At 40.9% G+C, this 15,324-nt stretch overlaps 1 protein-coding gene across 4 annotated transcripts in view; it reads left to right on the top strand.

Moving 5' to 3' along the window:
• Positions 1-1,580: 1,580 nt before the first annotated feature.
• mtus2a (microtubule associated tumor suppressor candidate 2a) overlaps positions 1,581-15,324 on the top strand; it is a 46,111-nt gene continuing 32,367 nt past the window's right edge. For 2 of the 4 annotated variants that reach the window (XM_023962338.2, XM_023962337.2), the window contains exons 1-2: positions 1,581-1,719; positions 12,660-14,895. In XM_023962338.2, coding sequence (XP_023818106.1) covers positions 12,898-14,895 — 1,998 coding nt within the window. In that variant the 5' untranslated portion in view covers positions 1,581-1,719; positions 12,660-12,897. Of the gene's footprint in view, positions 1,720-1,885; positions 2,012-12,659; positions 14,896-15,324 lie in introns of those variants that run through there. The other 2 variants (XM_078930619.1, XM_078930618.1) reach the window with 1 other exon arrangement.

Below are 15,324 nucleotides of genomic sequence, written 5' to 3'. Positions count from 1 at the left end.
ATGATGTTGTTTTGATAGCTGATGAGGAAATAAAATGACAAGGAATGAATGGTGTAATAAATGAAGACTCACTATCAATGGTGATAAAACACAAATAGTTCATTTTAGAAAGCCTTTTGTACCTCAAAGTAATTTTCTGTTTTATTTTGGTATAACTACTTTTATGTATACTGATACTTATAAATATCTCGGTTTTGTTTTTCATAAAAATATGATGTTCTCAGAAGGAAAGCAGCTGTCATCAGTTTCTGCTGGGAGGGCGCTTGGCACAGTGATAAATAAGATGAAGGTCTGTCCGGAGTTGAGTTTTGACACGTTTAGTAAATTGTACGATGCCACGGTGGGATCTGTGTTATTATATGCTGCAGGAGTCTGGGGTTATGAAGACGCTCCTGAGTGTGATAATGTTCATAACAGGGCAATGAGATCCTTTCTGGGTGTACACAGGTTCACCACTAAAGCCGCCATTGAGGGGGACATGGGGTGGGAACTTTGTGTGATCAAACAAAGAGCAGAAGTTCTCAGATTATGGAACTGGCTGGTGACTTTACCTGCAGAGAGCCTTTCATGTAAAATATTTGATTGGAAAATAGCTCATATTTATCCCTGGTGTAATGATGTATTAAACATTCTGTCCTCTGTGAACCTGCAATCATTAGTTTTTAATTGTTTGAAATGTAAGATTGTTAATGTTAAGGAAACTTTAGTTGGTTATTATGATAAAAGCTGGAAAATGAAACTGTTTCAAAAAACAAAATTATTTGCAAATTAAGGACACATTTTCTGCTGAGCCACATGTTATGTACAACTTACAAAGAGGACAAAGATCCTTATGTGCTCAACTCAGAGCAGGAGTGCTCCCCCTACAGGTGGAAGTAGGGCGCTTTACAGGCGTTCCTGAGGAGGAAAGACTCTGTGAGGTCTGTGAGCTGCAAGTGGTGGAGGATGAATTTCATTTTTTTGTTTTATTGTCCACTGTAAGAAAAACAGAGACTTTGTTTGTATGAGGTAATAGAAAAATAAATGTCCTGATTTATTTTGGTTATCTGAAGATAAAATCTTACGTTGGATTTTTGAAAATGAATTTTTTTGTTTTGCAAATTTTGTGTCAAAGGGATGGACAATAAGAATGGACACTTTGTATTCTGTTAGACTCTGACTAGGGGAGTTATTGTATTTTTGTGATGGGCATGTTGCTATATGTTTTCTGTATTTTGTCTTTCAGTGTCATATAAGCCCGTGTGGGCTGGGCACATTTGTGTATGACACTTAAATAAATAATTAAAATCAATCAATCAATCATCTGCTGCTGGTTCACAGAGATATTCATACAAATACTCAGAAATGCAATTTTGAGTCTAATTGTATGTATGTCCGCTGTCATCAGAAGAATGCCACAACAACATGTTAAAAACACTCAAAGTACAATTTTCATCGGAGTGGGTCTTTACTGTTAAGCACAACTATATTTATGTAATTTTCATATCCGCCAGCAGAGGGCGCGCGCGTCTAAAGCCAGCAGTGAACGCCAGCACGTTCCGCCAGGTGTCGGCTGCAGCATCAGCACCGCTCCTCCTCCTCCTCCTGTCTGCAGTGCCTCTCTGCTCTCCCTTCTTGCATCGTTCGTTAGAATAAACCAGAGCAACGGAGCGCAGCCTCCCGACATTGTTTTGGTTTTTTGCAGCGAGCCTCTTCCCTGAACCTGCAGCAGATCAGGAAGTAAGTCAGCGTGAACACCTCTCGGGGATTTTGTTTGCCAGCTCTTGCGGCGGATCGCTTAGTCTTAGTCATGTCGCACTTGTATATGTGGTTTTGATCAGCATCAGACTGAGGTTCATTGCAATAAAAGTGAAGTCATTGTTTATTTTTATTTTTCCTTTTACAGCTGCAGCCTCTGTTTCTAACACGTGACCTCAGATTGAGGGTCGTATGAAAGTTTTGCAGCAGATCTTAAGTAGGTCAAACAATGGTGGCAGTACTGGAGAGGAGCTGAGGTCAAGAGGGAGAACAGGTTAGTGAGATTGATGGCGCATGTGTGTATTAATGATCAAGCAGAGATTATGGGCTTTAGACTACAGCTATGATCCACTGCAATGAGGTTGAAGGAATTCTTGTTGATTTCTATGGATGCTTGCTTTCTTTAGCTAACTAGGTTTTTATTGTTGATTTTTATAAGTCACATGCTTTATTGTTATCATTATAATTAGAACTATTGAAGAGATGCTGATTTTATTCATTTCTTTACAGTGTGTGAGAACTTGCTGGTGTATTTCCAAAATAAAAAATCTTCTTTTTTAAATTTTGGTTTGAATTTTTACTATTTTTACTTTGACAACAAAGGCTTGGTTGAGATTGCAGAACACTCAGGACCTCCCAAGCGTGTGCGACAGCCTTTTCTGTGTGATGCAGGAGAAGGCTTGAGGCATGGCGCCTGTTTGTGTGGATTAGTCACATTTGCCGTCTTGTCTTTTACTTTGCACAAAAGCAACACAAAAAACACAGACTCAAGTTAAAGTTTGGAGTAATTTTCTTTTCTTTCTTTATTCCTCCTTTTGGTTGATGAGAAAATGATAAACAGGTTGACCTTGGGAATGCAGATAACACTTTTTTGTTTTTCAGTCAGGCAGCTGGACCACAGCAGTCTGTTATATTTTTATCTTGACAACTATCTAAAAGTTCACTTGACATGGAGGCCTGACAAAGAAATACATTCCTCAAATGCTTTTATAATTATTATTGATCTAAAGTTTCCATTGTCGTTGCTGACCCTGCATCAGGTCTGTGTTGCAGTATCATGCTGTCCTTTGTGTCGTATCTCGCCGGTCCCTCTTGGTCTAGTTGATGTCGAATCTAACGCTACATCAGAGCGGAGCAGCAGATCTGCTTTTCCGTCAGCCGCCTTCCACAGCCGTCCTGGATGCTCACGCTTGTGTGATTGATTATCCGACCTCGGCTACGTCTGAGCAGCAATCAATCCAGAAGATGTCTGCTGGGAGCCTGTGCGCCGTTGTCGTCTGGGAACTGTTTGTGTTTCTGCAGCTAGGAAAGCCTGTCACTAAGCCCAAGAGGGTAGCGCACTGGGGCGACCTCAAAGCAAAGAAGGTTTTAGTGGCTTGGGGAGGGGGCAATGAGAGGTGAAGGAGAGAGTGATGGAAAGTATGTCAGGCTGCACGAGGTCTCACTTTTGTCATAATGATAAGAGTCTAATGTGTTATTTTTTTTTGTTTTTTTACTTTTTTTTGTCAGTTTCTGGAAATTGAACAGTTTCTCAGAGTTGTGTAATCAAAACGATCAGCTTGTGCACGTGTGAATTTCACCACACACACACACACACACACACACACACACACATCCTAACTGCTTTTGTCTGGAAGGTGACAGTAAAGTTTTTTCTTTTTTTTTTTTTTTTAGCTTTTTCCCTGCAGTGACAAGGTACTGGGGAGTGAACAGAGACACACCTTCAGTGACGACAGAAATGTATTTCTTTGGGAGTCGGAATCTTTAATTAGGTTCATGCGTTTATTCAAAGAGGTGGTCTAGGTTTTTCCTGTTTATATTTGTATGTTTTATAGGGAGATAAACGTGTTAAAATTTTAAAATAACAGCAGAAACCGTGAAATAATTCCTAAAACTGCTAAATTAACGGAACAATAAGCAATATGAAAATATGGTGAAAAAGAGGTAGCTAACCAACAAAAACTGAAATTGTAAATTGACCTGCTAAATTCCAACAGGGAGAAATGCAGATTATGTCAGTTATGGAGAAAAGCTTAAGATGGTAAGGTAAAAAATTCTGAACACTTCTGTAAATTAGTAAAAATACGGAAAAATTATACATTAAAATGCTGAACAATTCTACACATGCTGAAGTAAAAAAATCCTAACAATTCGTCCGATGCCAAAATAAAATTACTGAAAAATTCTTCAAATCCTACAGTAAATAATTCTGAACAATTTTGAAATGCTAAGGTAAAAGTACAGAACAATTCTTTAACTGCTAAGGCAAAAATGCTGAGCAATTCTAAAAATCTCAAGATAAAAAAAAAGCTCAACGATGCCTTAAATGCCAAATGGTGGACAATTCTTAAAATGCTAAAGTAAAACAAAGCAGAACACTTCTAGAAATGCTAAAGTAAAATAATTGAACAATTTATAAAATGCTAAAGTAAAATTGTTGAACATAGATAAAACTCTAAAGTAAAAAGGCAGAACCATTTTAAAATGCTAAAGGGACAAACAATTCAAAAATGCTAAAGAAAAAAAATGCAAAATGACTATTCAAATGTTAAATTAAACATTCATAAAATGCCACACTTAAAATGCTGAACAATTTTACAAATACTAAATCAAAGATGCAGAAATATGCTGTAAATTCTAGAGTAAATCTGCTCAGTTTAAATCTTGTAGACTTGCTAAAGAACTCTAAAATGTAATCATAGATAAACAAGTGTGCCGTTTGTTGTTGTAGATCAAACTTTAGGAGCTGAGCAAAACTTTAAGTCGGAACCCATAATACATACAGCAGGACGAGTCCTTGTCACATTTCCCCAAAATAACCCCTCCATCGTGACAGAAGCACCTGTAAAGCATCTTGCTACAGGAGTTTCTTCTTGTCAGGTCGAGCGCTCTGTCACACATCTCTTCTCACAGCATGAAAACAGTCATTTTCACCACATTTATTTCAAGATGTTTTCTCACATTTTTTTATACTTATTACCCCCACCGAACCCTCATGCAGCCTGATTGTTAGCTCACCTCTCACTGATCGTTTTCCTGCTCTCCCTCCCCCACGCCCCCAGGGTTTTTGCACATTACACATTTGCATTTGCACGTTACAATAATAACCAGAATTCACACCCTCTTCTTGCTCTCCAGTCTCCACAGCATTCTTTTTCTTCCATTGCTTCCCGAAATATGCAGAGGTGACTCCATCTGTTTCAGTTGCTATATTCTTTGTCTGGGCAGCCAACCCTTTTTTTTATTTTTTTATATAACTGTCTGATTCAGAGAGTTTGGGGTTTTGGGTCAGCATGAGGTAACTTCCTCGCCGCCTGCCACCATCTTCTTCTTTCTGACATTTTTTTTGAATCTTTTTGAAAGAAGAAAAAAAAACCCTGCTCAGCACTTCTCTTTGTCCCGGCATGAGCACTTTTCACTCAGCAGCCATGCAAGAGTTAACATTTTTCTCTCTGCGACAGGCATTATGGTGGTGGGTGGAGGGGCTCTGCTAATAACAATGCAGTGCTGCCAGCATGGATGGACACTCTTTCCTATCGTCTCCTTCACGCCACCTCCATCGCTAACCTCGGTTTGATCTGCAGTCCCCTCTCCTTGTCATTTACAGGGGAGGAGGAGGGGGGGGGGGGGTGTTTATTCTAGCTCTACCTCACCAGTTCCTTATATGGTTAGGCTAAATAACTTTCCCACTTCCAGTTTCCTCCTTTCTCCTCCAGTGCTGGAGCCTACGCCTCCTCGAGATTTCATCAAAACAAGATTGTAAAGCAGAAGCACATGACACAAAAGGAGAGGCTTTCACTCTCAAAAGCATTCCTAAAAATGTTTAAGAAGAGGATAAATCTTATCAAGTGGGATTTATGTGACTTCTGTTTTTGTGTTCTTCCTAAGAGGGTACTCCTTTTTGTTTGCACTCCTGCTGCAGTGCTCAGCGCTGAGAGCTGTAAGTGATGCTCTCAGTAGTTCTGGGTACACTTTTCCTGTTTGTTTTTTTTAACCCACTTGCATGTCAGGTGAACGAAGGATAATAAGGCAGGGATGAAAAGGAATTGTTTAGAGATGCTTTTTTTTCCTGTTTCTTTGCAGACATCATCACAGGCCGCCTGTAATTCCACTTTTATTGCAGTTGATCTTCCTATTCCCCTTTTATTCAGTTAGCAATGGCCACCCACTCTGACCTGAGATCCTGCAGAAATCCTGTTACACTTTCCCTTGGGGTACTGAAGGACCCCCCCCCCCCCTCCTCCTCCTTCTCCTCTGGGGTACAATAGGGAGTGTGTGGGAGTGAAGAGGGGGATGGCTGGAGCCATCTATGAGGATGAAAATGGGATTGATTACTTCACCCTGCCCTTATAAACACTGCATGATTAGGACTGAGCTTAATGAAAGGATAGAGCACATCTGAAAACAGAAGGGAATCACTTTAGGGAGCGAAGCAGGCGCTGCTGAGAAAAGGCAGGTTTTTTTGTGTGCAAAAAAAAAAAAAAATCAGTCTAAATCGATAATCAGGCAGCTGGAGGGCTGCTTCACGGCTGCATGGGATGGCAGAGAGCAGTAAGTTATTGCTTGTTTCAATCACACAAACACCAGAGCTATTCAGGCTGTGGGATTTAGTCTGCAGGGTGCCCCTCGTGCGTCGTGAACATGAAGGATTCAGCTCATTCACTGCTGTGTGGCTGACAGATAGAGGAGGAGCAGGAATGGATGACTAAAGCTTATAGTTTATTTATTTTTTTATAAACATTTCTCACTACACCTCATTCTGCTGGAGTATTTTATGCAAATATAGCCTACAAATCTAATTTGTTTGCACAGAAAAAATGAGGGTAATGGAAAAATATATTTGCACGCAGAGCATTAAGGGGGCTGAGCTCTTTGCATGACTGCTACAATTACTGTAAACCAGAATCTAAACAAGTTTTCGGGAGACGTTTACACCCTTTGAGTCTTGGACTTCACAGGTTTTTCAGAAGCATTTATGGATGATTGAGATGGAATATGGAGGATGCAAGTGCGCACGTGTGTGAGTGTGTGTTTCCCCACGTCCTTCCGGGACCACAGAGCTATAAAACCTGTCGGCCGTCCAGTGGGGGGGAGGAGAAGAATAAATCAAAGTGCCAAAGACAAATGGCTGCTGAAAAAGCCACATGTACTGTATATTGCCAGACCAACGACAAAGAGGCTGGAGAAGGAGGCGGGCGGGCGGGCGGGCGGGCATGAGGGAGCGTCTGTGCGAGTGACTGTGTTTGTCCTGTCACTGTGAATGCATATGTGGCAGCAATAAAGACAAAGAAAGGCAGCTTTAGCTCCCACTATGGTGACGTGTTGAGGAAACCATCAGTTTCTGTTTTTTAACAGGAAGTCTTGAATATTTTTATTTGTGCTCTTTATTTAAAAAAATTGTTTTTTAACAACTCCCTGCAATTAAAATGGTGTTTTTGGTGTTTCTGACATGTTCTTGTGGATTTTTTTTACGATGATGGCAGATACATATTAAAATAAAAACTGAATGGCCGAATAGCTTCAATATTGCTCGCCATTGTTGTTGCACCAATTTTATTAGTGACGGGCTATAAGCTAGCAGGAGAGAGAGTGAAGCAGGGATGATGGGAAGTGAGGGCAGCCTTACTTCAACAGTAACCCAACAGCTCAGAGGTGAATTTCTGATGAACTCCTGCCGCTCTGCAGAAACTATGTCCTGGAAACCGACACAGGTTTTTGAATTTGGCTAAAAACGGCAAGAACATAATTAAAAGACCACTAGGAGCGCTTTTAAAATAGATCCAAAGATGATCGGGGTGGGACTTTATAGCCTTGTTAGAGGTTCATTTTTTTGTTTTGATTTTTTTCAAGAGGTAAGATGTGCATCTCTAAGGTTTCCTTTATCTTCCGTTACATAAGAGTGTTTTCTATTTTCCAGAAGAGACAGTGAAAGCACAGGGAGCCACATCAGAAACAGGCTTGTAAAGTTCACGCAGAGGTCCACCTGAAGAAGTCTCCTCTGTTCGCCTAATTAGGAATCAACAGCTCTTCTCTGTTCTGCATCCGTTTGGATGCCTCATCCCTCCCACATCAGGTCTGCGTCTCTGTGTCTCACCCACACAGGCTGATTCCTGCTCACAGTCACAGACGTAGATAAAAACATGACAGGCATCTCTCTGCTGCATTCAGTTCTCATGGAAATTCCCGTTTTGTTTCTCACTAAATTAGTCTCTTTTCAACTCTGACTGCACGCTGTAGTTCTAAAAACACAAGTCTTCCAAACGGATGAAGGTAACACCTTCATTGCAAGCTTGGATGTTTTATATCTTGTCCTGCCTCTTGCTCTCCTCACTTCGTCTGCATCCATGAATCCATTTCCAGGAACGCCGCTGCTTTTTCCCCTTGATATTTTTGGCTGAGTGTGTCTTCTGTATGTGTGTACTCAGCAGTAGATGCTCACTAGTTTGCCCATGGGTCAGTTCTTGTTGGAACGTGCCTTGATATCTAATGCATGCATGAATTGTGATAGAAAAAGCCTGTGACCTTCAGAAATTGAAGCTCCTCGACCTTTGACTGATGGGAGGTGGAGGGATCAGGATATCATTGCCAAAAGCCTTCTCTCCTTACTGATATCGGAAAAGGAATTGGGCTATTTTGTTTTTGATATTATTGCCTAAAAAGTTTTCATTTGATTTTGTTCATTGTTGGAACTTAAAAGCCCACTTAAATTGAAGCACTTTAAAAGCATTCCCAGTGGTCTTTTAATTTGAGATTGTCAACCATCATGAGAAAAATGCCACAAAAACACCAAAAACAAATTTTTTCTCCTAGTGGGTCTTTAATATAAAGATGTTTTGTTTCTATTCATAGTTCGTGTTTTTATGCTTTTTATTCAGTTTTTGTACAACTTTTTGATTGGACAATGATGCTGAGTGACAATGTACAAGGTAGGATGATTAAACAAAGAATACCTATCATAAAATGAACATGACGTACTACTTAGAACACCTTCAGCGCTTTAATCTCTGATCCTGAGGACGTGAAGGTATTTTATGCTTTGGTTGTATGACCTACATCTATTTCAAATAAAACATCAAATTTAAGGTGTTGAAGTCTAAAAATGAAACAAATGTTTGAACATCAGTTAAGCGTTGATAGTGAGCATCTTTTTCTCATCTTTTACCAAAAGAGGTCAGTTCCACTGTTCTTTCAGCTCATCTTAAGAGACGCACCAAATGGGTTTTGTCATCCGTGCAGTCGCTAGAAATGCGGCTCATTTGGGTTCAGTCCCTGTAAGGCAGGACTGCTGTCATCAGCTCAAGCGTTAGCGCAACATCCGTGCCAAAATCGATCAGCCATCACATAATCCATCACACACTCTGCGAGAATTCTCTCTGTGATGTTCAGTTACAGGCTCCCAGCTCTCTCCAGCCTGGTAATCTCTGTGTGTATTAAAACCAGGTAATTAGTTGTGTGCACAAGTCAAAGGTTCATCGCAGCAATGTACACAGAGGCAGAGTGGAGTAGAGCTTGATTGTCTTTTCTGTTTGTTAAAAAAATTCTCTTTGAACCTAAACAGACATGTCCTGCATTAGTAAGCAGTTATATCGACTCAGTCTAAGTACATAACCTCAGATTTGCGTTGAATTTTTTAATAGAAAGTCCTTTTTAACCACATTCAGCTCACTGAACTCCCCAAAAGCTGAGAGCCAATCATATTTTCTGCTGCAATAGCAACAGCTATTGGAAACTGTTCAACTATACAACTATGCTGTGTCAAAAAAAAGCCACAGGCAGTGGATCTGCCATCCTAACAGGGAGTTCACTGAAACGCCCGCCACTGTCACCTGCTAATGAGAACCGACACCCAGGCTGCAAGTATAATTAAAATGTGGGAAAACCTATTTGAACTTTGGTAAGGATTAAAATTTTCATGTGATGGTTTCAGGCCACAAGTGGGACTGAGGTCAAAATTTAAATGATCTTTTCTGAACTTGAACTCTTTGGTTTCTGCCTATGTTGCAGGAAGTGAATATATTTTAAATATAAGAACTCCTAGAAAAAAGGACAAAATTAAATTGTATTTTGTAGTTCTAATGTGTTTTAAGCCCCTCTAAAACATAAAAATTTGAATTACACACTGACAAATGAAAAAAGTTGTATTTCTTGTTATGACATGTTTGTCATTTGAGAATATCTCATAAAAAGAGTAATTGAAGCAAAGTAGGACAACCCTTAGGAAAGGGTGTCAGTATTTTTGCAGAATGCCAGGGATTTATTACATGTAGGGTAATTGACTGACTAAATAAATCCATTCTTCAACAAATAATGCAAGTGAGTAAAACGAAAGCTGCAGATGGCGTTGTACAGCCCGAAGACGCTATCTGCCTCCCCCCATTGCCCCCTTTTACCTGCCCTCTCTGCTTTAGGTCCTTCACTCTCTTCCTCTCCTCTGCCAACCTGGTCAGAGCTTCATGAGACAAATTCATGAAAAGGCACATTTTCCAAAATGCAGTCTTTTCTGTTGGTTTTATCTCCGTAGAAACCATTTTATGATTTGGTTACATGAGGGTGACGAACTGATCGATGTCATTTCTAGAAATCCAAAAGTAATCTTTTGACAACTGAAGTTTTGTGTTGACCACGCCCACATTTCAAAGAGGTTCATAACGTATGTCATATTGTTTCATTCAGCTTGAAGCAAGGGTTTGTGCATTTAATTTTCACAATGTTCTGGTAAAAAATGTTAGGGCAACAGAAGAATGTCACTTTTGTGAGCTCGCTACGCCAACACCGTGCAACATCTAAAACGTCTAATTCAAACATTTTTACCCAAGTAGGTTCCCACTGATGCCTGTGGAGTTAGGAGGATATAGATGGAATTCCTAGGAGAAGTTTAAATTTATGGCTGTTACTAAAGGTGAAGTTTTTTTTAGGAAAATTCAAGATGAAGGCCTCTTAGGTTAAAGGTCACAAAAACAATGGCTTTAGTTGTAGACTTCAGCTGCCGGCATGTGTGGGAAATTTCATGAAGATTCCTCGAGGGAATTTTTTCTTTTCTTATGTTGTGGGAAAATGTGAAAATTTTGATTAAATAATTAATGTTTGGACATTTTTTTTGTCGTTGATATGTGATTATTTTTCCACCATCAGCCACCCTTTCTGCCTTTAAAATGACACTCCAAGATTATTTGACAACCAATAAACATATGTGCTTTTAAGACAAAAATACACCGCAAGAGAACTGATAGGTGTTCACACACACTGTTAATTGAAAAATAAACACACTCACATTTACATTGCATAGCTGAAATTTAACAGGAATCCCTGCTTCAAGTGCATCCTTTTTATATTTGCTCATAAAAAATGTGATACCTTAACAATCCAAATATTAAATAACTCTGCTTAAGGTAAAACATTTTTATTTCTGTTGTGTTCAATTCATACATGTAATATATTAAAGTAAAATATATATATATTAGGGCTGCACGATATGAGGAAAACTCGCGATATGCAATATTGGTGATTAATATTACGATAACGATATAATTTGTGGTATATAAACAAATATCAAACCAACCAAAAACATCATTTCCATTTCAAAGCAACAGCATAAAAATTATACTCCAAATGACCCTTGTTGACATAGGAGGCAAACATCAAACATAAAAGGGCTCATCTGATTGATCAACAACGTAAACGGGTCCTTCCGATTGGTTGAATGCATAAAGGGATTTATTTCATTTATTCAATATTTCAAGCTACCATAAGTTTGTTTTAGCACATTTAACCCTTGTGCTATCTTAGATGACCCCACCCTTACTTTGACGTGTTCTCCCTACCATGACAAAGGTGGATAAATGTGGAAAGATTTCATGTGATCCATGGACACCAGTGAAGATCACAAATCCTTGAAGAAAAAAGGTTCAGAGCACTGTCTAGTGGGTCTAGATGACCCAACTCCCAATGTTAAAGTGCCTAGGATAGCACAAGGGTCAAGGTAACCATTCATTGCGATTTCCGCCGTCTTTTATGATATGCATATTGCACAGCTTGATGTCGCGATAACGATAAATTTGCGGTATATTGTGCAGGCCTAATATATATTAATTTTGTTTTCTGTTTAGCTGAATCCTCCCTTTTGTTTTAGTTATTGCATATCGAGATAAAAGGTTTAGTGTGTACAGTTTACTATGGATTTATTCCTCTGAAGATTGTATTTCTGCCTTTTTCCTGTAATGAATCTCGGATATTTTACAGTTTCGACTGTACATTTAAGGACACAAAAATGGTTTTAAAAAAGCTGCTTTTTATGTAGTTTCAGGCAATTTTGAATGATGCTCTTATCCACCAAGTATTGAGGGGCAAAAAGCTCCTTACAAAACACTTTGCACCCACCATGTCTTCTTCGTCTGCCTTCATCAGCCCCCCCCAGGGTGATTCCTGTACTTATCTGTAAACACTGCAGCTTGAGCAGTCTTCTCCGTCATATATCTCCATGCCTCCTCAGCCCTGAAGAAAGCATTCTTAATAAGTGTTGCTATTGTTAATGGCTGCTGCTGGTAACAATGTGAAAAATGGTTGCGTTGAATTGCATTCAGTAAAAAGAAATTACCATTTATTTTGAGATGTAATTAGCTATGTACCGTTTTTTGTAAGGATCCATCTAAACTGGAAACGTACCTGTGCTGTTATTGGGAATTTCCACTGTCTTTTTATCCCCTACTGGTAGCCATCATTCTAAAAAAAACGGACCCTCCTCTGACATCAATCATACAAAGAGCTCAAAATAAAAGGCTACACGCCGCGGAGTTCCTGAATTCCTTTAGACCAGACTGAATATAAACCATGCTCAATGGCTTTATGGCAGAAAGAATAAATGGCTGCATGTTAGGCTTACTATACCTGTTGTTCTCTTACCATTTTTTCCTTTTATGTTTCAGATCAAAGAAACTTTCATGTTTACGGACGTCCATCAAAGGCAGCTCTGCTGAGAAAAACCAAACACAAGAAAACTGTTGAGGGAAAGTGAAAATAGGATTAAATGAGATGATATTCCATTCCTGGATTATTCAGCAGAACAACCTTCTTCGGCCCGAACAGGAAGTCAATTGAGGAAAGTTGCGTTCTGAGAGTTAATGAATGGCGTCAGCACCTGCATGTGCCTAACTAAAGTCCAAAATGAGCATTCCGACTAGTTTACAAGGACTGAGGTTAGAGGATGATAAAGTGAAGAAGATTGGAAACAAAATCCAGATGGATTTCTCCCATTCTGGGGATGACAACGCCAATCGGCTAAGCTCGATCACTCATGATGGGAGAAGAGGAATCATGGAGTCGGGGTACAGAACAAGCCCTACTCCTCCTTTAGTCTCCCAAACAGAATCTCCAGACAAATTTGTTTTCTGGGGCTCAGAACAGCAATGCATGGAGCCGGAGCTCACCGAGTTTGGGCTTTTAAACTGTCAGGGGATCCACAACATCTTAGGAAGCAGCAATCAGGAGCAGAACGAGGGAGAGGAGGACGATGGGGGGAGTGTTCGAGATGGGAAAGATGAGGGACCCATGTCCATATCCTCGAGTTCAACAGCCAGCTCTGTTTCGATTGGCGGGAGAAAAAATGACAATGACAGCAACAAGATGGAAAGCGGCACAGAGTGGGGCATGGTGAAAAAGATAAGCTGCCATAGCACCGAAGAGCTTGACACGTGTGTGACAGCTTCAGCAGAGAGAAGGGAAAACAGGTCAGGCAGAGACAGACGGAGGGGAGCTCTGAAGGAGTCCAAGTCAGAGACCAACGTGTTTGTCTCCAGCCTCTCATCGGTTTCCCTTAGTGGAAGCCTGTCTAGCGCTTTGAACTCTAACGGAGAAGCTTCTCCTATCTCTTTCTCCAGCTCAAGGACCAGCCCGTATCCCGGTTCCAACAACGCTACCTCAGCTCAATCCACCAGAAGGGCTTCTGTTGATGCCAATCAGAACTCACCACCTTTAAATCCTCAACAGAGACAGGACTTTTCCGAACCATGCGGATCTGCTCAGACACCAGAGGAGAGGAGCTATCACAGAAACGGACTAACCTCAGGTGCAAGCTTGAGCCAAAGACGAAAGGCTGGATTTGAGGAGAGGGGCCCCCCACCTCGTAGGCAACAGCTTGTACGACCCCTCTGCCAGACAGAATTTGGGAAAGAAAGAAACTTTTCACCTTCTAAAACTCAGCAAAGTGACGCAGCAGCGCTTACCTCCCTGGATGTCTCTGTAGATCTAAACAAAAAGTTTACCAGGTCATCTTTACGAGAACCATCTGACTTCTCTCACCTTTACAACACATCTGGAATGTCACAGCTAAGACAGCCCCACCAAACGTCTCTGTGCAATGTGCCTTCGGCGCAAAGACAGCCGCCTACAACTGTCCAGCACAGAGCTGGTCTCTCAAATCCCTCCCCCTCAGAAAAGAGACCCCAAACTCAGCTCACTTATCGGAGAAATTGCCAAAGTCCCAACAGGACGGGGATTGAGTCCAGATCATCTACTCCTCCGCACTCGCCTCTCAGGACACCCCAGGGTTCACCTCGCAGGCAACCTTCCATGTTCTTCATTTCTAGGAATGTCTCCGGAGCAACTAAACACATCTCATCCGGATGCAATCCTGCTGTTCTGACATCAACACAGGGCCTTAGCAGCAGCTTCCAGAGGGCGCCTGTCAAGAGTACTGTGAGCACAACTGGAATCCCCAGAGCTCCGCTTAACAACCAGCAGAGTTCCCCAAACTCCAACCCCAAAGAGAGCTCTCCATCACCCAAACTCAAACCTAAAGGAGTCCGCCCCAAAATCATCACCTACGTTCGGAAGAGTCCCCATATCAAACCGCAGACTGCCGATGGGCCCTATCAGGTATACTCTCTGCCAGCCAGACTCTCGACTAACACTCAAACACCTGCATCCTTTAAAGACTCAACGTTCAAGCCTGAAACAGAAACCCAAAGAGTTCCAATACTCAGTGCCTCCAATCTGCTTTATGACAAGTACCGCCAGGAGATGCAGGCAAACATAATACCAGCAGGAATGCAGGGCAGAAGCATCAGAGCTCCTGGACACTCAAACACAGTCCATTCACACAGTCACACAGCTCCCCCAAAATTGGGGAGCAAAGGGGACAACTCTTATGTGACCACGCCAGAAGTGAGTATAACTCAACGGTTAGCCACCTTACATAGTCTATAACTGTTATTATCATGTGAGCATATTGCATATTTGACTGTTTTCCTTAATGCAGGGAGCTAAACTGCAATCCAGTGTAAAGCTTTCCCTTGCCTTATCACTCAGTGACTGATTGAACAACGTACCATTGTGTGCCTAAAGCTATGTACACACCCATCATTTGACGTACTAAACACAGGTTCTGTAATCATAACTTGTGGTGTTCACACTGGACAAGCAGGAAGGGGATTCTTTTTTCTAAAGTTTAAAGTTTAATAGGGCCTTCCTTCCAGCTACAGTTAGAAGAGCCTTGGTGTGAAATGTTGAGCTCTATTTTGATGTATGAGAGACTCGGTGTCATAAAATTCCAGTCGGGCACAAACCACAATTATTAATTTCTCGTCCATGATC

Source organism: Oryzias latipes, chromosome 14, assembly GCF_053564925.1.
Source record: "Oryzias latipes strain Hd-rR chromosome 14, Olatipes_Hd-rR_3.1".
In the NCBI taxonomy this organism is placed as follows: Eukaryota; Metazoa; Chordata; class Actinopteri; order Beloniformes; family Adrianichthyidae; genus Oryzias; species Oryzias latipes.
Note: the sequence above shows the minus strand (reverse complement) of the source record. Positions and strands in the feature narration are given on the sequence as shown.